Genomic DNA, 22,775 nt, shown 5'->3' with positions numbered 1-22,775 from the left:
TCTAACCCAATGACTAAACCCTAACCCAACTCTAACCCTAACACTAAACCCTAACCCGAAACCAACCTTAACCCTAATACTAACCCAATGACTAAACCCTAACCCTAACTCAACTCTAACCCTAACCCAACCCTAATCCTAACTCTAACCCTAACCCAACCCAATGACTAAACCTTAAGCCTAACCCGAACCCAAACCCTAACCCTAACCCTAACCCTAACTCTAACTCTAACCCTAACCCAATGACTAAACCCTAACCCTAACACTAAACCCTAACCCGAAACCAACCTTAACCCTAATACTAACCCAATGACTAAACCTTAAGCCTAACCCTAAGCCAAACCTTAACCCTAACCCTAACCCAAACCCTAACCCTAACCCTAACCTAATGACTAAACCCTAACCCTAAACCCTAACCCAAAACCAACCTTAACCCTAATCCTAACCCAATGACTAAACCCTAACCCTAACCCAACCCTAACCCTAACCCAACCCAACCCAGCCCAACCCCAACCCAACCCCAACCCCAACCCTAATCCCGAGCCCCCCGAGCACCCCCAAACCCCCCCCGTCCTCCCGCGCCCCCGCAGCCCCCCGGCTCTCCCGGCCCGTGCCCCCCCGTGCCCCCACCTTGCCAGGCCAGGTCCAGCTCGTCCCGGCGCAGCCTCAGGCGGGGCCCGCGCAGGGTCCCCGTGTGGAACTGAACCCCAAAAACCGCCTCGCGCCCCCCCCCGCCGCCGGTGGTAACAGCGCACCTGGGGGGGAGTGGCACAGGTGGGCGGGGGGCGCACAGGGGAGTGGGGGGCGCACACAGTGGGGGGGGGTCGCACACAGTGGGGAGGGGTCGCACACAGTGGGGGGGGGTCGCACACAATGGGCGGGGGGCGCACACAGAGGGCGGGGGTCGCACACAATGGGCGGGGGGCGCACACAGTGGGGGGGGTCGCACACAGTGGGGGGGGTCGCACACAGTGGGGAGGGGTCGCACACAATGGGCGGGGGTCGCACACAATGGGCGGGGGGCGCACACAGAGGCGGGGGGGCGCACACAATGGGCGGCGGTCGCACACAGAGGGCGGGGGTCCCCCCTCCCCGCGGGCCCCCCCCTCACCATCACATCGCCCTTGAGCAGCAGCGCCGGTTCCAGGGTGACACAGAGAGACTGCGAGGCGGGGGGGCTGCGGGAAAAGGGGGGGGGGTGTCAGGGTTTGGGGAGCCGCGGGGAAAGGGGGGGCATTGGTGGGGCGTGGTTCAGGGGGGCACGTTTGGGGCAATCATTTTGGGGGAGCATTAGAGGGTGAGGGTTCGGGGGGGCACGTTTGGGCAATCATTTTGGGGGAGCATTAGAGGGTGAGGGTTTTGGGGGGGCACGTTTGGGGCAATCATTTTGGGGGAGCATTAGAGGGTGAGGGTTTTGGGGGGGCACGTTTGGGCAATCATTTTGGGGGGGTGTGCCAGGATTGCGGGTACCCCCTGAAATCTCAGCATCCACAGAGCACTGGGGGAAACTGGGGGAGCCCCTGCACCCCTCAAAGGTGGGGGGGTGTGTGGGGTGTGCTGGGCAGGTTGGGGAGCGGGGCTCTGAGCTTTGGGGGCGCCCCAGGACCCCCAAACGGACACAGTGGGGGATGGGAGGGGCGGGGGATGGGCACGGCGGGGTGGGGGCGAGGTTTGGGAGGCTCCGGGACCCCCCGAGGTGCAGGGGAGGTCAGGTTTGGGGGGGGGGTCACTCACTAGACCCCCGAGGTGTAGACGAGCTGCAGCGATTGGTAGATCTTGAGGAAGGGGCGGCAACCTGGGGGGGGGGGAGCACGGGGGGATTATTGGCGGCCCTGGGGGGCTGCCGGGGTCCTCCCCCCCCACCCCACACTGACCGTCGGGGGGGTCGTAGGCGGGCAGGGGGGGCAGCAGGACGTGGTGCAGGAACTGGGGGGAGCTGTTCAGGCGGAGCCGCCCCGAGAGCAGCGCCCAAAATCCTCCGTGTACCTGGGGGGACGGGGGGGGGAACGGGTGGACCCCAAAACCGCCAAAAACCGTGCCAAAAATCCCTCGAAACGAGCCCAAACACCAACTGAAACCACGCCAAAAAGAACCTCAAAACCACCCCAAAACAGCCCTAAGAATCACCCAAAACCATCCCAAAAATCACCCTAAACCACACCAGAAGTTACCCCTAGAACACTAAAAGCCATCCCAAAAGCACCCAAAAATCACCCGAAGAAACGCCCCGAAAACCACCCCAAAACACCCCCCAAAACCCCTCAAAACTACCCCAAAAAACCATTGCCCCAAATCACCCCCAAAACACCCCAAAACACCCCACATCACCCCCAAAACACCCCAAATCACCCCCAAAACACCTCCCAAAACCCCTCAAAACTACTCCAAAAACCATTGCCCAAATCACCCCCAAAACAGCCCAAATCACCCCCAAAACACCCCAAATCACCCCAAATCACCCCACATCACCCCCAAACACCCCAAATCACCCCAAAACACCCCAAACTCCCCCAAACGCCCCAAATCCCGCCATGGCCTCCCCCAGGACCCCCAAACCCCAGACCCCCACCTGCGCTGGGAGGGCTGCAGGACCCCCCCCAGTTTCTCCTCGCAGAATCTCCTCATGCTCAGCGCGTTCAGCGCCTGCTCGGGGCTGGGGGCACAAAAGGGGGGTGAGGTTCCCCCAAAGCCTCCGCGGCCCCCCCCGGGACCCCAATCCTCCCCCAAACCCCGCACGTTTTCTCCACAGCCCCAATCCCCCCCACGGCCCCTTTACCCCCCCAGGACACCGCTCACTCCCCCATGAGCCCTCCCGGGACCCCCGCCTGCCCCCCAACCCCCCATTTCCGCCTATAAACCCCCACCAGCCCCCCCCAAAGACCCCCGGCCCCCCTCACCTGCCCCACACGTCGCTGTAGTGCAGAAACGCCCCCACGACCACCCCGACCGGGGCCTTGCTGCCTGGGGACGGGACGGGTGAGGACCCCCAGAACCCCCAGTCCCCCCCGCCATGGCCCCGAGGGCACCCCCGAGTGTCTCCAGAGTCTCCCCCAGCACCACCCAGTGCCCCCCGCAGTCCTGAGCGCATCCCAGGGACCCCCAGAGCCCCCCCAGTGCCCGCTCAGTGTTCCCCCCATTGCCTCCCAGGGACCCCCAGTGCCCCTCCCTGCCCCCCAATGCCCCTTCCCAGTGCCTCCCAGTGACCCCCCCAGTCCCGAGCGCATCCCAGGGACCCCCAGTGCCCACTCAGTGCCCCTCCAGTGTTCCCCCCATTGCCTCCCAGTGCCCCCCCCGCCCCCCAGTGCCCTCCCAGTGTTCCCCCCAGTGCCTCCAGTGCCTCCAGTGCCCCCCCCCCAATGCCGCCCCAGTCCCGAGCGCATCCCAGGGACCCCCAGTGCCCCCCCCGTGCCCCTCCCCGTTCCCCAGCCCCCGCCCCGGCCCCACCTTGCAGAGCAGCACGGCCACGTTGCGGGGGTGCCCCCCCAGACACCCCTCGAGCGCTTTGCAGACGGAGCAGAGCAGCTCCAGGGGGGGGCGAGCAGCTCCGGCCACCGAAATCCAGAACCTGGGGGGGGGGGGGGGCTCAGAGCCGGCACCCCGAACCCACTGGGACACCCCGAACCCACCGGGGGCACCCCGAACCCACCGGGGGCACCCCAAACCCTACGGGACACCCCAAACACCGCGAGGAGACCCCAAACCCTACGGGACACCCCAAACCCACCGGGACACCCCGAACCCACCGGGGGCACCCCGAACCCACCGGGGGCACCCCAAACCCTACGGGACACCCCAAACACCGCGAGGAGACCCAAACCCACCGGGACACCCCAAACCCTACGGGACACCCCGAACCCCACGGGACACCCCAAACACCGCGGGACACCCTGAAGCCACCGGGAGGCCCCCGAGACCCCAGCTCCACTCCCGGAGACCCCCGCAACCCCCCAGGGAACCCCCACCCGTCCCCCAACCCCACGGGACCTGCCCCAGCACCCCCCAACCCCGCGGGACCCCCAGACCCCCCCTCACTTTGGGTTCATTTGAAGATCTGCGGGGGCACCGCGGGCTCGGGGGCAGCTCGAGCCGCCGGGAGCGCCCCAAAACTGCCCTGGAACCCCCAGATCCCGCCCCCCACCACCCCCGGCTCCCCCGTGCCCTATCCCCCCCCACCCCTCTCGACCCCCCCAGTGCCCCCAGAGCCCTCCCAGATGTCCCAGCCGTTGTCCCCGCTGCCTCAGTTGCCCCCCCAGCAGCCGCATTTGCTCCAGTTGTTGCCCCAGTAGCCCCAGCTGCCAACCCAGCTGCCCCAGCTGTTGCCCCAGTTGCCCCCCCAGCAGTTCCAGCTGCCCCCCAGGCAGCCCCAGTACCCCCCCAAGCAGCCTCAGTTACCCCTCAGAAAGCCCCAGGTGCCCCCCCGGTTGCCCCGCAGCAGCCCCAGCTGTCCCCCGGTGCCCCCCCGGTGGCCCCCCCGGTGCCCCCCGCTCACGGTGTAGTTGGGGCCGTGCCGCGCCCCCAGCAGCCGCGCCAGGTGCCGCAGGTGCCCCCCGGGCCCCCCCTCGCCCCCCGGCAGCGCCACGCTCAGGATCCGCTCGGTGACGAACGCCAGGTCCAGCGGGGGGGGGGGGCGCGGCCTCGGGGCTGGGGGCGCGGGGGGTCCTGGGGGGGAGCAGCGGCTCAGGGCGGGGGAGGGCACCTCCAGAACCCCCCGACCCACGGGGGGATCTGACCCTCGGCGCCCCAAATCCCCCCCCCCCAGCACCCCAACCCTCCCCGGGACCCCCCAGCACTCCAAAACATCTTGGGATCCCCCCCCCAGATTCCCCGACCCCCCCCCGAGACCCCTCCCAGCACCCCAAAACCTCTTGGGATCGCCCAAAATTCCCCCAGACCACCCCCCAGCACCCCAGAACCTCTTGGGATCGCCCCCAAATTCGCCCAGACCCCTTCCCAGTACCCCAAAACATCTTGGGATCCCCCCCAGATTCCCCGACACCCCCGAGACCCCTCCCAGCACCCCAAAAACCTCTTGGGATCGCCCAAAATTCCTCCCCCCAGCACCCCAAAACCTTTTGGGATCCCCCCAAATTCTCTCAGACCCCTCCCTCAGCACCCCAAAAACCTTTTGGGATCGCCCCCAATCCCCCCAGCCCCCTCCAGCAGCCCAAACCCCGTACCTGGGCAGGGTGCTCCGCTGGGGGGCGCTGTCGAGCGAGGAGCCCTGGAGGGTCCCGGGGGAGCCCCAAAAACGAGGGGGGGGGGGGGGCAAAAGGGGGTCAGGGGGGGTCCCAAAGCACGGGGGGAGCCAAAGGCCGTCCCCAAACACGGGGGTGAGGAAGGGGGGGCAAAGGAGGGGGTCCCCAAAATAGAGAGGGGTCGAGGGAATCACGGGAGGGTCGGGGGGACCTGGGGTGTCCCATAACACGGGGAGGGGCAGGGAGGTCCCCAAAACATGAGAGGGGTCGGGAGGGGTCAGGGATGGGTAAGAGGGGGCCAAGGGGGTGTCAGAGGGGTCCCCAAAACACCGCAGGGTCACTGGGGATGGCGGGGGTGGGAGAGGTCCGGGGGTCCCCAACTCCTGGGGAGGGTCGGGGGGGCTTGGGAGTCCCGGGGGGGTTGTTGGGGATACAGGGAGGGATTGGGGGTCACGGGGGGGTCAGTGAGTCCGGGGGGTTTGGGGTTCCGCGGGTTTTGGGGTTCCCGAGGTTTTGGGGGTTCCGAGGGTTTGGGGGGTTCCGGGGTCTCGGGGTTCCGGGGATTTTGGGGTTTCGGAGGTTTCGGGGTTCCGGGGGTCTCGGGGATCCGGGGTTTTGGGGTTCCGGGGGCTTTGGGGTTCCGGGGGTTTGGGGGTTCCGGGGTTTGGGGGTTCCGGGGTCTCGGGTTTCCGGGGATTTTGGGGTTTCGGAGGTTTTGGGGTTCCGGGGGTCTCGGGGGTCTCACCACGCGCTCGCTGCGCCCGCACCGGGGCCGTGTTCCGCCTCTGCGGGGGCACAGCGGGGTCTGGGGGGCCCGAGCACCGGGCAGGGGGCAGCGCCCTGCCCGGGGGGGTCCCGAGGGGGATTCGGGGTGGTTCAGCGGGAATATCGGGGTGCCGGGGCTGACACGGGTGTTCGGGGCTCCCGAGGGGGGGTCCCGTCTCCTGCTCGGGGGGCTTGGGGGGGTTTCGGCCCTTCCGTGGGGTCCCTGATTCTGCCTGGGGAGTTTGGGGGTCCCGAGGGGAGTTCGGGGGGTCCTGCCCGGGGGTGCATCGGGAGTTCGGGTGGTGTCCGAGGGGTCCGGGGGTCTTGAGGGGGATTTGGGGGGTCTCGGGGGTCCTGCCCGGAGGCTTTGGGGAGGTCGCCCCCCCCCCCCCCCCCCCACTTACCAGCTCAGGCGGGGGCAGAGGTTGGCACGGTGACGTCACCTGGAGGAGGACACGGGGATTGTCCCAAAGGGGACCCCAGCCCCAAAAGGGCCCCCCCGCCCTTGAGTGACGCCCCCGCCCCCCGCCCGTACCTTGCTCTCACATCTCTTGTGGGCGGCGATTTTGCAAACTGGAGGGACAACGGCGACATCAGAGACCCCCGGGGACCCCCCAGGACCCCCAGTATCCCCAGTATCCCCCACCACCACCCTCCGCTGCCGCAGCAACCTCCCAGTATCCCCAGTAACCGCCCACGGAACCCCCCAGTGCTCCCAGTGACTCCCCAGTGCCCTCCCAGTGCCCCCGGAACTGCCCAGTGCCCCCCCCCACTGCCCCCAGTGCCCCCCCAGTGCTCCCAGTGCCCCCCGGAACTGCCCCAGTGCTCCACTGGCCCCAGTAACCCCCCCCACCCCCCCATCCAGCCCCTCGGGGTGTCCCGGGGGTGTCCCGGGGGTGTCCCGGGGGTGTCACCTCTGCACACGAGCCCGTGGGGTCCCAGGGGGGTCCCGCAGCCCCCGCAGGGCGCCCCCCGGCGCCAGGCTCCGCTCGCGGAACGCGTGGGGGGCGGCTGGGGACGGCCTCGGCTGGGGGGACACGGGGGCGTCACCGCTTGTCCCCCGCGTCCTCCCCGTGCCACTGCCACGACCTCCCGCGTCAATTCCGTGTCACCCCATGACCCTCCCGGATCCCATTTTTGTCCCCCCCGATGTCACCTCTCGCGTCCTCCCCCTTGTCACCCTCGGTGTCTCTTTTGTGAACCCCCCGCGTCCTCCCCGGGTCCCCTCGGTGACGCCCCCGTATACGGCCCCCAGTCCCACCCAGTTCCCATCGTGTCGCCTCCGTGTCCCCCCGTGTCGCCCCCTGCATAATCCCCGTCCTCCTCTGACCCCTCACGCGTCCCCAGGTGCCACCCCCGTGTCCCCTCGGCGTCACCCGTGTCCCTCCTTCTGTCCCCCATGTTCCCTCATGACTTCCCACTGACCGCTCCGCGTCTCCTCCGTGTCACCCGCGTCCCCTCCATGGCGCCACACGCGTCCCCGCATGTGTCCCCACCATGTCCCCCTCTTGTCCCCCCCAATATTCCCCCGTGTCCCCCCCCGTCCTCCCCTGTGTCCTCTCTCGCATCCCGCTCCCTGTCCCCCCCACGTCGTCCCTGCGCCACCTCCGTGTCTCCATGTCCCTTCCGTGAGCCCCTCGTGTCCCACATGTCACTCCCCGTGCCCCCCCCCCACGTCCCCGCTTGTCCCTCCCGGAATTCCCGCTCCCTCCGTGGCAACCCCGCTCTCTCTCGTGTCCCTCCTATGTCGCTCATGTCCCACCCGTGTCCCCCAGTGTCCCCCCCCCCCGGTGTCGTCCCGCGTGTCCCCCCGTGTCCCCCCCGGCCCCTCTGGCCGCGGGCCACGGACAGCGCGTCCCGCAGGAAGCGGGGCCGGACCAGCCCAGGAAGCGGCGACCCCTGGGACGACCCCGCCGTTCCCACGGAGGGGGAGGGGCGTGGGAGCGTGTGCGGGGGGAGGGGGCAGCGGGGGGGGGGGGGCGTGGGACGGGGAGGGAGGGGCGTCGGAAAAACGGGAAAAAGTGGGGAAAAGTGGGAAAATGGGGGGAAATGGGGGAGAATGGGGGGAAAGGGAAAGTGGAGGTGAGGGGTGAGCGTGGGAAAATATGGGGAGGGGCGGCGGGGGGAGGGTCAGACTCGAATTTCCCCCCCCCCCCCCCCCCCGTCCCGAGGTCACCCAGCGTCACGCGTGGGGAGGGGGCGGCTGGAGCGGGGGCGCCACGGGGGGATCCCCCCGCCCCCAACCCCCCCTTCCCGGCCGAGGGGTCCCCACCCTCCGCAGGACCCCCCCCCCCCCCGCTCCTACCGTGTCGGGGCCATCGCGGCGGCCGAGCGCGCGCAGCAGCGTCCCCACGGCCCCGGGGGGCTTCATGGGGGGCTCCGCGGGGACCTCGGGGGGTCCCAGGCACTGCCGGGGGCTCTCGGGGCTCCCCGCGGGTCCCGCCAGCGGCTCCGTGGCCGAAGGCGCGCGGGGAGGGGCCGTTTCCGCGAGCCCGGAGCCGCTTCCCGTGCCGGGGGGGGACACGGACACGGGGGGGACACGGGGGGGACGACACGGGAACGACACGTGTGGCCACGGGGAGGGGACACCGGGAGGGACATGGGGGAGCCGAGGAGGGGACGCCGGGAGACACGCAGAGGAGATACCCGGGGGGACACGGGAGGGACACCGGGAGGATCACAGGGGACACAACAGGAGGGACACAGGGGCGACACGCGGGGTGACACCTCCCTCTGCTGACGGTGCCTCAGTTTCCCCCTTTCTCACTTGCAGGATCCCCCAAATTTCCTCCCCAGCCCCCCCGGCACCTTCCTAGCGCTGCCCCCGCCCCTTCCTCTTCATCCTCCTCCTCCTCCTCCCACCGGCCCCCCGTTAATCCGCTCCCGCGGGCCCCGGGGACCCCCAAACGCGGGGGGAAAGCGGGGGCTGACCCGCTCCATGGGGACCCCCAAAGTCAAGGAGGAGGGGGAGGCTGAGACCCCCACAAGGAACCCCCAGGCTAGGTGGGAAAGGGGATCCTCAGCCCCATGCGACCCCTAAACTCGGGCCAGGGGATGTTGGTTCGGGGGGGCTCAAGGGACCCCAGAGTCTCGGGCTGGGCTCCCCAGGGGGTGCAGGGACCCCAAACCCCTCCCGGGCGAGGCCCCTGCGGGGGGGAGCTCCTTTCAAGGGGAGGAATTGGTGGGCTCCTTTCAAGGGGGGCGTTGGGGTGGGGGTTATTGAAGGAGGAGAGGATTTGGGGTGCAAAGAAGGTTTTGGGGTGCAGGGCCGGTTTCGAGTGCGGGCTGTTGTGCAGGGGGCGTTGGGGTGCCGGGAGGGGATTGGGGCTCAGGAGGGGAACTGGGGAGGGGCTTTTGGGGGTGCAAGAAGAGGATTCGGGGTTGAGGTTTTCGAGGCACAGCGCGGATTGAGGGGCCGGTTCGGGTCCCCTTCTCCCGGCCCTTGGGGTCCTCCCCCCGCCCCCATCCCGGCCAGGACAGACCCCCCTTTGTGGGGCTGGAGCCGCCGGGGGGGGGGCGCATTCCAGCGGTGGGGGAGGCGGTTCCAGCATTCCAGCGGTTGGGAAGAGCCGGGAAAGAGGAAGGGCCGGGGGGGGGGGGGCGGCATCCCAGGGCTCGGGGCTGTGCCCGCGTCCCCAATTAATCACCGCTAATTAACGGGGGCGGAGGAGGAATGGAAGGAAGGATCGGGATGAAGGTGAAGGAGGAAGAAGGAAAAAGGAGAGGAAGAGGATGAAGAAATAGGGATGAGGAGGAAGAAGACGGAAGGAGGAGAAAAGCGAAGGAGGAAGAAGGAAGAACGGGAGGAAGGACAGAGGGAAGGAGGAAGAAGGAAAAAGAAGGAAAGAGGAGGAAGAAAATGAGGTGGGAAGAGGAAGTTGAAGGAGAAGTAGGAGATGGAATGATGGAGAGGAGGAATAAATAAGTGGAAGAGGAAAGGGGGGAAGAGCAGGAGAGGATGGAAGGAAGGAGGAGGATGGAGGAGGAGAAAAGGCAGGAAGAAAGAAGGAATGAAGAAGGATGAGGAAGGAGGAGGAAAGACGGAATGAGGGGAGAGAAGGATGCAAGAAGGGAAAAGAAGCCCAGAGAAAGGAACACCAACGTGAGGACAGGAAATTCCCCCTGGGGGGCTTTGGGAACTGCCCCGCTCCCCTCCAAGGTGGGGAGGAGTAGGGCAGAAGGATTTGGGGCCTTTCTGACCTTTTTCAGCTCATTTTATTGGAGAAAACAAACAGCCCCCAGCCTGGGGGAGAACCCCAAGACTCCCCCAGGACCTCCCAAAACCTCTGGGAAGGTTCTTTTTACACATTTTTACAGCCCACCCCAAATCCCAAAATCTCAGAGTATCTTGAGGTTCTGGGGTGGAAATCCAGGTTTTCCTCTGTAAAGGGCAGGGTTTGCATCCCAAAAATTGGGTGGGGGAACTGGGGGGGGACACCTGTGAGCAGGAGGATGATGAAGGTGTCCAGGGGGAAATCAACATTCCAGAGGTGAGGAAAATGGGGGGCAGAGGGGGATCCCAGGAGGGGGGATTGGATGCCTCCCAGTCCCTGTTTTGGAGGGGCTCCAGTGAGGAGGGGGTGGGAGGAAGGCCAGCTCTTCCTCACCCCTTATTCCATGAAAAACACAGAGGGGGGGGCTTTTCTTTCAAGAAAACTCTTGGAATTACTCCTCCCGCCCCCTGTGCTGATTTTGGGGTGATTCCCATTCGTTCATGGTGGTTTTTTTTTTTTTTTTGGGATTTAAGAAGCTGTAGCTGAGGGAATTGATGAGTTTTAGGCTTTATTTCCGTCTCGCCTGGATCAAGGTTGGGATTTTTGGGAATCTCCGGAGGTTCCCGTGGCAGCTGAGGAGGAGGAGGAGGGGGAGGAAGCTTTTACTCAGCTCCTTCTTCATCATCACCTTCATCCTCCCCATCCATGGAGAGCGCGGCATATTTGCTGGCATGGCTGAACTGTAGGAAAAACCAGGAAAAGTTCCCCAAAATGGGATGTGAGGGGGATAAAACTCCCCAGGGGCTCACACATCCCAAAACCAGAGGGTCACAGCCTCCCAAACCCAAAACTGCTGGGGAGGTTGAGCTGGGAGTGCCAGGGGCTCATTGTTGAAAAAAAATTCCCCAAGCCCCCCCCCAAAAAAATCAGGATTTGCATGGGGTGAAGACCCCCAGGGAGTCATGCACCCCCAAAAGGGGTTTCACACTGCCCAAGGCTGAACTGTGGGCGTGGGCAGAGAGAGGGGGACAGTAAAGCAGAAAATTCCCAAAATATCCCAAAAAATGAGATTTGAGAGGTCCAAGTCCCCTGGGGGTTCCCTCACCCCAAAGGGGGGCCCCAGCCCCTGCTGGTAGCTGGCGGCATGGGGCATCAGTTATGGTGAGATTCCCCAAACCCCCCAAACCCAGGATTTGAGGGGGGTCCCCCTGGATCCTTACAGAGAGGGGGTTCTCCTCCAGTTTCTTTGGCTCGTGCTCCTTCCGGGGGTCCCTCCTAAGGAGCAGAGGTCAGAGGTCAATTTCTGGAAAATTCCGTGTGCCCAGGGGGGGTTCCCTGGCTCCTGAGGGGTTTCGGGGTGGGGGTCTCACCTCTCAGGGTCCCCCATTCCTGCAGGGCCACGGCTGCAGCTCCGGCCCTTGGAGCTGCTCTCCCGACCCCCTTCAGGCTTCAGCTCCTCTGCTGGGAAAGGGTGGGGGGGTCACAGCCCCCAGAACCCCCTGAGCCCCCCAGCAAGGCCTCAACATCCCTGGAACCCCCCCCAATCCCCTTTAAAACCCCCCAAAAAATGCCTCAACCCTCCCAGATCCCGATACCAACCTCCCCCCGAGCCCCCCGCAAGCTCCCCTAAAATCCCCCAAACACCTTCTGAGCTCCACAAGTGCTCCCAAGACTTCCCCAAATCCCCAAAACCAACCCTGAGCCTTCCCAATCCCCTCCTCCCATTCTCACCTCTCCTCTGGGGGGTCCTGGGGGCGCCCCCATCATCTCCAGGGGGGGTGGGGCCAGAGGGGCCCCCACTGGGGAGACAGAAAAGGGGGGAGAGGCATCGGGGGGGGGTCCCTGGAATGGCCCCATTCCAGGGACATGGAGGAATGATGGGATAGGGCCTGGGAATGTTGGGGTGGAGCACAGGAACATCCCCGAGCCACAGAAAGTTGGGATTGGGCACAAGAATGCTGGGATGGAGCCCAGGAAGGTTGGGATGAACAGAAGAGCCTCCATGGGCTGCAGGAGTGCTGGGATGCACCACAGAACATGGGGATCTGGCACGGTAATATTGGGATGTGTGGCAGGAGCATTCCCGGGCCACAGGAATGTTGGGATGTGCCAGTGACTCCATGGAATGGGTCACAGGAACACTGGGATGGTGCACAGGAACATCTCTGTGATACAGGGATGTTGGGATGGGCCTTAGAAAGGTTGGGATAGGCAGCAGAAATGTTGAGATGCACTACAGGATCATCCCTGGGAATGTCAGGGTCCCCTACTCCCAGCCCTTGGGGTCCTCCACTAGGGAAAAGCAGGGAGCCATGGAATGCTTTGGGCTGGAAAAGCACCCCCCAGGCCACTCCTTCCCGGGACACTCACCTGGTTGGGGAGGCTTGCTCCGAGTCAGAGCTCTGGGAATTGCCGGGGGGGTTCTGGCTGCTCCGCTTCATCCAGGCGTTCTCCTTGGGAGGCGGCGCCGGCATCACCTTCGGCTTCTCCTCCCGGGACTTGGGGGGCGGTGAGGGCGGCTCCTCCTCTTTTCCTAGGGGCTCATTTTCCAGGGATTTCTCGCTCTCCCTCCTCCGTGTGGCTGGGGGGACACAAAGCTGTGTGGCAGCCACTGGCTGCCCCGGGCTGGGCGCCGCGGCCGCCCCGGACCCCGACTCACTCCGGCCGGTGGGGCCGGAGCCCGTGGACGTTCCCGGGGGTCCCGCGGGGCCGCTCTGGGAGGATTCGCTGCCTGTCCGGGATCGCTCCTGGTTCTCCTCGCTTCGCCAGCTTGGATGCCTGGGACAGGGTGGAAACAGGATCAGGGGACTGGGAAAGGGCTGCCCCACCCCACCTTTCCCATAGGACGAACATCATCCGACCCGAACCACTTCCAAGGATCATTGCCACCCATCCCGCTTTTCCATGGGGACCATTCCCTGTCCTGCCCGTCTCTCTGTGGGGATCAGCCCCGATTTTCCTGAGGGATCATTCCCCGCCCATTCCCCCCTTTCCCAAGAAACCATTCCATATCCCCTCACCTTTTGGGTGGGATCATTCTTTGTCCATCCCATCACTACCAAGCGATCATCCCTTACCCATCCCATGTTTCCCAAAAGACAACTCCCAGCCCTTCCCACCTTTCCCAAATGACCATCCCCATCCCATTCCCTCTTTCCCAAGGCACCATTCCCACCTTTCCCGGGGCCGTCTGTCAATCCTCTTGTCGTCCTCCAGCTGCCGCTGGAGCTTTTCCTGCTCCTTCTGGAGCCGCTCCTCCACCTCCCGCTCCCGAGCCGCTGTATCCACAGGCTTGGCCCCCCCGAAGATGGAAGCAGCCCGGCTGGACTGGGCAGCGGGAGCTGCTGAAGTTTCCTCTTCCTTGGGAGCACTCCGGGGCTTCAGGTTGAGCTTCGGTCTCTGGGTGGGACCTGGGAACGAGCCGGGAGATCATGGTGGGCATTGATCCCACCTGCAACAGTGCTGGGACTGACAGCACAATCCCTGTCCCATCCTGCCATTCCCAAGGAATCATCCCCTTCCCCAGCCCACCCTTCCCAAGGGATCATTCTCACTCTCTCACTTTCTCATGGGAGCATTTCCATCCTAACCCACCTTTCTTGAGGGACCATTCCTGTACCATTCTGCTTTTCTCAAGAGACCCTTCTCCCCCCATCCCATCCTTTCCAAGGGATCATTCCCATCATATCCCACCATTCCTAAGGGACCACTCCCTATTGCTGCCACCTTTTCCACGGGATCATTCCCATCATATCCCACCATTCCTAAGGGACCACTCCCTATTGCTCCCACCTTTCCCACAGGATCATTCCCACCATATCTCACCTTTCCCAAGGGATGACTTCCTATTGCTCTCATCTTTTCCACGGGATCATTCCCATCATATCCAACCTTTCCCAAGGGACCACTCCCCATTGCTCCCACCTTTTCCACGGGATCATTCCCATCATATCCCACCATTCCTAAGGGACCACTCCCTATTGCTCCCACCTTTTCCACGGGATCCTTCCCATCATATCTAACCATTCCCAAAGGAACAGCTCTAGTCCCACCCCACCTCTGTCCTCACGGCGGAAGTCATCCCGGCCGTAATCATCCCGGGAATTCCACCGATCCATCCGGTCATCCCGCCGGTCATAGCGATCCTCATAGCCACGGTAGTCATCGTCCCGGCGGTACCCACTTCCAAAGGCTCTCCGGCCGCTGCCTATTCGGGAATCATAGCCTGGGGAAGGAGACAGATCATCTGAGAGTCACTAGGGATAATGCAGCCCACATTCCCAGTGACAACAGTTTGGGAATTTGGGGGATTCCCAGTTACTCGCTGGCCATGGCGGGGGGGGGGTCTTGCTCCCACTCTCTGCCCGTGAAAACCCTTGGGAATTCCCACCTCGGTCGTAATCCCTGCTGCGGTCGTCGTAGCGATCCCGGCTCCCAAAACCACGATCCATGTCCCGCCGTGGCCCGTCCCGATACCGGTCATCGTAGCGATCACGATATCCTGGAAGCAGGATGGGGTTTTACTGGGATAGGCACAGATTCCACGAGAAAGGAGGAAAATCCCAATACTGCTCCATATATGGGAAAGCAGGAGGCCCCATTCGTCCTTACAAACTGGGAATGAGCTCAGGTGGGAATGAAGAGTTTTGGGAATGAATGAGCTTGGAGTTGGAATGAGAGCTGAGAACAAATGAGCTCCAAATGGGGAATGAACAAGCTCAGGGTGGGACTGAGTTCTGGGAATGAATGAGGACCAGATGGGAATGAACAACCTCGGGGTGGGAATGAGCTCAGGTGGTTCCTAATCTCAGGCTGAGCAGCGTCAGGTGCCCCTAGATCTTGGGACACAGGGGAAGGAGGGAGCGCCTGGAAGGCTGGGCCCGTTCTCTTCACTCACTGTCCCCGAATCCATCGTCGCCCCGGCGCGGGGGGTAGTCGTCGAAGGCGTCGGGAGCAGCCGGACGCGCGCGCCAGTCGCTCTCGAACCGCTCTGAGTCCCGGAAGCGATCCCGGTCTCTGCCGAAGCAGCGATCATCCCGGTCTGCCAGGAGCCAGGGACACGGACAGGGACAAGGAGAGGCAAAAGGAGTGGGAAAGGGAATCAAGATTAAAAGGGAAGGAAGGAAACAGGGCAGGGTCAGGGCTGGGCCCTCGGCCACTCTCCCTGAATCCCTACCCTGCCTGATCCATGTCTTCAGCTGGACGCTCACCTTTATCCTGAGCTTGATCTGCCACATCCACTCGTATCCTTCTGTTTCCTAAAGACTGGGAACAACAGTGGGAAGTGAGTGCTGGGCTGGGAATTCCCTCCCCATATCCCACCTGACCCTCCCCTCTTCCAGCTGGAAGCCATTTGCCCTTTTCCCACCACTCCAGGCCCGTATCCAAACCCTTCTCCAGGTCCTTGGAGCCCCTTTAGGCCCTAGGACGAGCTCTTGGAAACTGGGATTGGACTCACCTCTTCATTGAGGCTCAGGGCCTGGAACAGAGAATCAATATCCTCGAATTCCGCGTATCCGAAACCTTTCAACCTCTCGGGGTTGGTGGGTTCCCGCGGGAGCCGCACGGCGCTGATCTGCCAAGGGAGGGAAGGCAGAGGGAAGCTCACCTCAGGATCTTGGCTTCCAAAGGGGAATGTGCAAGGGTGGCAGGATCTGGGATGGAGCAACTCATGGGTATCGAGGGATTGAGGGGGTTCCTCGTGCATGAGGAGGAAGACGGGTCCCGCCCTAAACACTGCAGAACTTTCCAACATTTTTGGATTGAGGGACTGGGAAGAGAATCCCAGCTCTGGCAGCTGAACTGGGAACAATGGGAAGGGCTGGGTATGCTCTGCAGGCTCCTCCGTGGGTTCAGGGAAGCAGGAGCCATCTCAAAGCTCATCCCAGAGGAAAACCAGCCCTGGATGTGTCCCGCACAAGTTCCACGTGGACACTGGGTAGCCCACAACCTCCTTTCCCTAGATTCTGGCTCCCAAAGTGTGGGAGCTCCTTGCTTATTCCTGATCGGAGCCCTGGGAAATGTCAGGAGCCACATTCCTTAATGACATCTTAGGGGGTCATGGGGTCCCCAAAGCATCCCTTGGATTTTTCTGGGATGGATTTCCTGATGGGAAACCTCTTGCAAAGCCAAGATCTTGCTTGGACCAAAGGAGAATCCACAACACATGCATGGAATTATATTTAAAGGATGACAAATGCCAAGAAACAGAGAAAAGGAATGAGGAAGGCCAAGGTCAGATGTGGAGCTGGAGAGGGAAAAGCACAATAGGTTCCAATGGGAATAAACTTGGTTTTTCCCAATTTGTGGTTTTCAACACCTCTGTGTGATCCATGAGGTTCCTGATGCTGTTTTCTTTCCACCTGGGAGCAAACCAGCTGCCCTACCCTGCCCCACCCCTCCACCCGATTCCACAGGGAAATTCCCCCACTGGAGGCTCCTCAATCCCACTAGATGAGCGGGAATGGCTGATCCATGGCTGGGGAATCAAGGGATTCTCTCAGGATCAACCTACAGACACCCACATCCCAGGGAAACACCCCATGGCAATGGAATACGGGTGCCTGGTAGAGAAAGGGCAGCATTTCTGCCCTCTGGAACGTCACTCACATTAAGTCCTCGAAAGAAATCCTTAATGGACTCTTCGGTGACATCGTAGGGCAGGTTTCCCAGGAATGCCGTGTACGGAGGGGATTTGGGGAGGCGGCTTCTGTCGATGTTGGGCTCGCGGGCGGCGCGCGGCGCCGTGGGAAGGATGGAGCGGTCGATCGGAGGCGCCCGGTAAACGTCGTCGTCATTGCTGTGCCACGTGGTGGAGACTGCGGGGAAAGCCGGGGTGTGGGCACAGCCACGCGGCCAGAGCCAGCGGCAGCCGACCGCGGCCACCCCGAGCTGGCCAGGGCAGCAACCACCCCACAGCCCACCCAGACAGAGGCAGCGGGAAGAAACCGGAGTCATACGGAGGCACCCGGAGGCAACTGCTGGCAGCACCGGTAAAGCCTCGGAAAAGGTGCCCCGAGGCCACCCAGAGCACCCGAGGCAGGGACAGGCAATCCCATGAGTGGCTTTCCAGGATTCATTCCAGCTTGGATTCCAGTGGGAAGCTCTGGTGAATCCAGTCCCCAAAACCTCAATATCCCACTGCTGCTCCCCCAGCTGGCTGCACACTGAGTCTCATCCCTAAGGAAAACTTGCATGGCTCTCCCAGCTTCATTATTCCCCAAAAACCGAACAGCCAGCGGATTTTTCCAGTTATGGATGCCACTGGCAGCTAGGAATGCCAATCCTGGAGCCTTCCAATCTGGAAGGCAGGAATTATGTTCCAGGAGCTGGGAATGACAGTCTGGAAGCTGGGAATGCCAACCTCAGAGCTCAGAATGGTGCCCAGGGATTGAGAATGCTGCTCCAGCTCTGGGAATACTGCTTCTAGGACTGGGAATGCCAATCCCAGAGCTGAAAATGCCACTCTGGGGATTAAAAATGCTATCCTGGCTCCAGAAATACTGCTCTGGGGGCTGGGAATGTAAATCCCAGAGGTGGGAATGCCATCCTGGCTCCAGGAATACCATTCTCATCCTGGCTCTGGGGATGCCATCCTGGCTCTGGGGATGCTGCTCTGGGGGCTGAGAATGCCAACCCCAGAGCTGGGAATGCCACCCTGGCACAGAGGGCTGGGAATGCCAACCCCAGAGCTGGGAATGCTGTCCTGGCTCCAGGAATGCCATCCTGGCACTGGGGGCTGTGAATGCCAACCCCAGAGCTGAGAATGCCATCCTAGCTCCAGGAATACCATTCTCATCCTGGCTCTGGGGATGCTGCTCTGGAGGCTGAGAATGCCAACCCCAGAGCTGGGAATGCCATCCTGGCTCCAGGAATGCCATCCTGGCACTGGGGGCTGGGAATGCCAGCCCCAGAGCTGGGATGGCACTGGGGGCTGGGAATGCCATCCTGGCTCCAGGAATGCCATCCTGGTACTTGGGGCTGAGAATGCCAACCCCAGAGCTGGGAATGCCATCCTGGCACTGGGGGCTGGGAATGCCAACCCCAGAGCTGGGAATGCCATCCTGGCACTTGGGGCTGGGAAGGCCAACCCCAGAGCTGGGAATGCCATCCTGGCACTGGGGGCTGGGAATGCCAACCCCAGAGCTGGGAATGCCATCCTGGCTCCAGGAATGCCAATCCTGGCTCTGGGAGCTGGGAATGCCATCCTGGCACTTGGGGCTGGGAATGCCAACCCCAGAGCTGGGAATGCCATCCTGGCACTGGGGGCTGTGAATGCCAACCCCAGAGCTGGGAATGCCATCCTGGCACTGGGGGCTGGGAATGCCAACCCCAGAGCTGGGAATGCCATCCTGGCTCCAGGAATGCCAATCCTGGCTCTGGGAGCTGGGAATGCCATCCTGGCACTTGGGGCTGGGAATGCCAGCCCCAGAGCTGGGAATGCCATCCTGGCTCCAGGAATGCCATCCTGGCACTGGGGGCTGGGAATGCCATCCTGGCACTGGGGGCTGGGAATGCCAGCCCCAGAGCTGGGAATGCCATCCTGGCACTTGGGGCTGGGAATGCCAACCCCAGAGCTGGGAATGCTGTCCTGGCTCCAGGAATGCCATCCTGGCACTGGGGGCTGGGAATGCCATCCTGGCACGGGGGGCTGTGAATGCCAGCCCCAGAGCTGGGAATGCCATCCTGGCACTGGGGGCTGGGAAGGCCAGCCCCAGAGCTGGGAATGCCAGCCAGGCTCCAGGAAGGCCACGCTCACCTTCCAGGTCGTCGGTCTCGTCGGCCCAGCTCACAGGTTTGGGGATGTAGGTGGGGCCCCCCCCGCCCCCCCCATCCTCGGCCAGGAAATCCGTCAGCGTCAGCGTCTTCCCCTTCTTTGGCTTCTTCTTCGCTGCCGCTGCGGGAGCGAGCGGAGACACGGATCAGAGCGGGAACCCGAGCGGGGCACGGGGAATGAGCAGGGAAAGGGTGGGAGTGGGAATGGAAAGGGTGGGAATGACAGTGGGAATGGCAAGACAGAGAGGGAATGAGAATGGAATCAGAGTGGGAATGGTGGGAACGGGAGCAGAAATGTGTGGGAATGGGAGCTGGGGCAGGAGGGAATGAGAGCAGGAATGGGTCAGAAAAAGAGTGGGAATAGGGGGAATGAGAGCAGGGACAGGAACAGAGGGGGCAGAGGGGACAGGGGACACTGGGGTGGGACACAGGACACTGGAAAAATGGGACTGGGGACAGCAGGGTGGGACATGGGGCACAGAGATGGGAATCGGGACATGAGGAGCTGACATGGAATGTGAGGCGCCAGGATGTAGGACACGAGACACTGGGATGGGACTGGGGACACCAGAATGGGACATGGGACACTGGGATGGGACTGGGGACACTGGGATGGGACTGGGGACACTGGGATGGGACTGGGGACACCAGAATGGGACATGGGGACACTGGGATGGGACTGGGGACACCAGAATGGGACATGGGACACTGGGATGAAACTGGGGACACCAGAATGGGACATGGGACACTGGGATGGGACTGGGGACACTGGGATGAAACTGGGGACACGGGAATGGGACATGGGACACTGGGATGGGACTGGGGACACCAGAATGGAACATGGGACACTGGGATGAAACTGGGGACACGGGAATGGGACTGGGGACACCAGAATGGAACATGGGACACCAGAATGGGACATGGGACACTGGAATGGGACTGGGGACACCAGAATGGGACATGGGACACTGGGATGGGACTGGGGACACCAGAATGGGACATGGGGCATTGGGATGGGACACGAGGAGCTGACATGGAACACGAGGCACCAGGATATAGGACAGGAGACAATGGGATGGGACAGAAGACACCAGGTTGGGACACGAGGCCTTGGGATGGAGCACAAGGTGACAGGATGGGACATGGGACATTGGGATGGGACTGGGGACACCAGGATGGGACGTGGGACATTGGGATGGAATGGGAGGAGCTGGGATGGGACAGGAGCCACCGGGAAGGGACATGAGACAGGACAGCAGGAGCCAGGAGGAAACAGTAGAGGAGGACATGGAGCACCAGGATGGGACAGGAGGACCTGGGATGGGACACAAGGTGACAGATGGGGACATGGGATGATGAGGATGGGATGGGATGAGCTGGAACAGGACAGGAGCCACTGGGATGGGACATGAGGTGCCAGGAGGGGACATGAAATGGGACAAAAGGCACCAGGATGAGATAGGAAGTGCTAGGATGGAACACAGAGCACCAGGATGGGACAGCAGCCACTGGGAGGGGACAGGAGGTGTCAGGATAGGACACAAGGAGTTGAGAGAGGACAGAAGCCACCAAGATGTGACAGCAGCCAGTGGGATGGGACATGAGGCACCAGGATGGGACACAAATGGGACATGAGGTACTGAGAAGGGACAGAAGGCACTGGGAGGGGACACAGGATGGGACACAGGCACTTGCATGGAATATGGCACTGAGAGACAGGAGGGGCTGGGATGGGCCATGAGAGCATCAGGGTGGGACAGGAGCCACCAGGACGGGACAGAAGGAACCAGGAACGGATGTGGGGCACCAGGATGGGATATGAGGAACTGGGATGGGACAGGAGGCAGCACAGGAGGAGCCAAGAGGGGACAGAAGTGACAGGATAGAACACAAGATGGGACATGGGATGGGATATGAGGAGCTGGACATGAGACACCAGAACTGGACAGGAGCCACTGGGAGGGGACATACAAGGGGCCAGGAGCCACCCCTCAGCCCCCTTAATTTGTTATTCCCACTGGAAACATTGTCCCCATCCCACTCCCTCTGGGGACACACCCAGGCACAAGCTGTGACACTCCTGGAAAACCGGGGCATTTCCTGGAAGGTGGCTTTGGATTCACAATTCCCTCCCTCTGGGAGGAACTGCTGCCCTCATGTGGCTCTGCCGCTGGATCTGGGACCTTTCCTGGCAAAAATTGCTGCATTTGCTAGGAAAAATCCCTCTGGGTGGAGCCAGGGGGGCTGGAGCCCCAGAGAAATGGTGGAGTCAGCTCGTTCCCCCATCAGGTTTTGGGGAGGTCAATAGGGGTCCCAGGGGAAGCAAAACTGATGGGTTTCAAGGACATGAAAAGGAAAGGCTTGGAAAAACATTCCCCTCTTTTTTTTTAAAGGAGAGATCATGAATTTTTGGATGGCCAGAGCTTCTAGTCAGATATCCCTGACCAGAGATAATAATAATTAATGAATCAACCAAAGGGCTTTAACGAGGATAAAAAGGATGGAGGTCGGATTGCTCATAGAATGGCCTGGAAATGTGTTATTCCATGGAAATCCAGCATGGAGAGCACCACCACCAGCAGTGTTTCCCCAAGGGAACTGGGAGAGGGCGGTGGTGTGTTAGACCCCGGGATGGCTTCGTCTTCTCCCAGTCCATCATTCCCTCCCCACTGTGGATTTCAGGGAAGTGTGGGGCCGTTCCTGGACTCCTGCGGGAATCCCAGCCTGGGATGCAGGAGCGGCTCAGAGCTGCCCCAGGGCGACCCGACCTCGCGCAGGGAACCAGCCGGGGACAGGGCTGGCAATGCGGGCAGCACCTGAGGCCCAGGGAAAGGCGGGACAGGGACGGATCCAGGCGGGGTGGGGGCACCTTCCAACCCCCGAGCTCACCCCGGTACCGGGACCCACCTCCCGCTCCAAGCAGAGCCGGGGATCCCGGGAGATGCTGCGGGATTGGGAATGGAGGGGAGAGGCCCGGGAAGGGGGTCCCGGTGAAGCCCCTACGAGCAAATAGAGGGGGGGGGAGCCTGATCCCACCTCTCCCCCCGAACTCCCGGTACCGGGGCCCCTCCGACCCCCCCGTTCGCGGCCACGTGGGCGCGTCGCCCCCTCCCCCCCTTCCGCGCGCACGCGCCGGGCCGCGCCCGGCGCGCGCACGTCAATCACCGGCTGGGCGCACGCACGTCAATCACCGGCCGGGCGCGCGCGCCCCCGCCAATGGGAGACGGGGGGGTGTTAGGGGGGCCCGGCGCGCGCGCGTCAATCACAGGCCGCGCGCGCACCCCCGCCAATGGGAAGCGGCGGGAGGGGGGGGAAGGGCGCGCGCCCGCCCTGAGGGGACGCGGCGGAGGAGGAAGGGGGGGGGGGTTCGGTTTTCCCGCCGCTTCCCCCGCTTTTCCCGCCACCGCCTCCTCCCCACCACCATCTCCGGAAGCGGCGGTGCTCGGAGCAGCCCCGCGGCCGCCATCGGTGCCGCCATCAGTGTCCGCGGAGCTCCACGCGGGCCGGCGGGGCCCGGGCCCGCGGCGCAGCGCTCACCTGGGGCCGCCATGTTGGGACGAGGCAGAGAAGGCAAAGGACCCGGATGGCGGCGTCACGTGACCACGAGCGTCGCGCCCTCTCAGGGGGCGGGGCAAAGTCCGGGGGCGTGGTCGGGGCGGGGCTTGGGGCCGGCTGGTTCTGAGGGGGAGGGGCCGGAGGGGGAGAGACCCCTGGGACCCCCCCGGCACCGGCCGACACCCCCGGGCACCGGCACTGACACCCCCGGGCACCGGCACTGACAGCCCCGGGCACCGGCACTGACAGCCCCGGCACCGGCCGACACCCC

At 63.1% G+C, this 22,775-nt stretch overlaps 2 protein-coding genes across 3 annotated transcripts in view; both read right to left on the bottom strand.

Annotated features, from left to right (window-relative positions):
• TNS2 (tensin 2) overlaps window positions 1-7,361 on the bottom strand; it is a 14,608-nt gene extending 7,247 nt beyond the window's left edge. The window contains 16 exon segments of the mRNA XM_063147808.1: window positions 564-736; window positions 738-755; window positions 1,112-1,178; window positions 1,735-1,795; window positions 1,875-1,986; window positions 2,557-2,653; window positions 2,898-2,961; window positions 3,390-3,536; window positions 3,539-3,565; window positions 4,486-4,634; window positions 5,178-5,406; window positions 5,827-5,980; window positions 6,365-6,403; window positions 6,496-6,533; window positions 6,875-6,987; window positions 7,222-7,361. Of these exon segments, the coding sequence (XP_063003878.1) occupies window positions 564-736; window positions 738-755; window positions 1,112-1,178; window positions 1,735-1,795; window positions 1,875-1,986; window positions 2,557-2,653; window positions 2,898-2,961; window positions 3,390-3,536; window positions 3,539-3,565; window positions 4,486-4,634; window positions 5,178-5,406; window positions 5,827-5,980; window positions 6,365-6,403; window positions 6,496-6,533; window positions 6,875-6,987; window positions 7,222-7,361 (1,628 nt within the window).
• Window positions 7,362-10,725: 3,364 nt separating this feature from the next.
• EIF4B (eukaryotic translation initiation factor 4B) lies at window positions 10,726-22,554 on the bottom strand. Of its 2 annotated transcripts, none has more exons than XM_063147812.1 (15): window positions 22,487-22,554; window positions 18,933-19,070; window positions 16,784-16,992; window positions 15,633-15,749; window positions 15,385-15,439; window positions 15,072-15,215; window positions 14,565-14,675; window positions 14,232-14,399; window positions 13,350-13,584; window positions 12,834-12,952; window positions 12,545-12,755; window positions 11,906-11,973; window positions 11,545-11,635; window positions 11,395-11,449; window positions 10,726-10,914 (listed from the first exon to the last, which is right to left on the bottom strand). In XM_063147812.1, exons 1-15 carry the CDS (start codon window positions 22,497-22,499, stop codon window positions 10,837-10,839), a joined length of 1,812 nt encoding a protein of 603 aa, XP_063003882.1. In that variant the 5' UTR covers window positions 22,500-22,554; the 3' UTR covers window positions 10,726-10,836. The 2 variants fall into 2 exon arrangements, with proteins under 2 accessions (XP_063003882.1, XP_063003883.1); XM_063147813.1 differs by having other exon boundaries at window positions 11,545-11,632.
• Window positions 22,555-22,775: the final 221 nt, after the last annotated feature.

Source organism: Melospiza melodia, unplaced genomic scaffold (assembly GCF_035770615.1).
Source record: "Melospiza melodia melodia isolate bMelMel2 unplaced genomic scaffold, bMelMel2.pri scaffold_51, whole genome shotgun sequence".
Classification (NCBI taxonomy): domain Eukaryota; kingdom Metazoa; phylum Chordata; class Aves; order Passeriformes; family Passerellidae; genus Melospiza; species Melospiza melodia.
The sequence above is the reverse complement of the archived record's forward strand: the minus strand, read 5'-3'. Positions and strand labels throughout refer to the sequence as shown.

What these genes read in the sequence shown, in the direction of transcription:
- EIF4B (XM_063147812.1), bottom strand. An exon ending in AGATCAAGCTCAGGATAAAG is followed by an intron (nt 15,216 to 15,384) that starts GTGAGCGTCCAG and finishes GGCTCCTGGCAG; the next exon opens with ACCGGGATGATCGCTGCTTC. An exon ending in GGAATGGGGGACCCTGAGAG is followed by an intron (nt 11,450 to 11,544) that starts GTGAGACCCCCA and finishes TCTGCTCCTTAG; the next exon opens with GAGGGACCCCCGGAAGGAGC.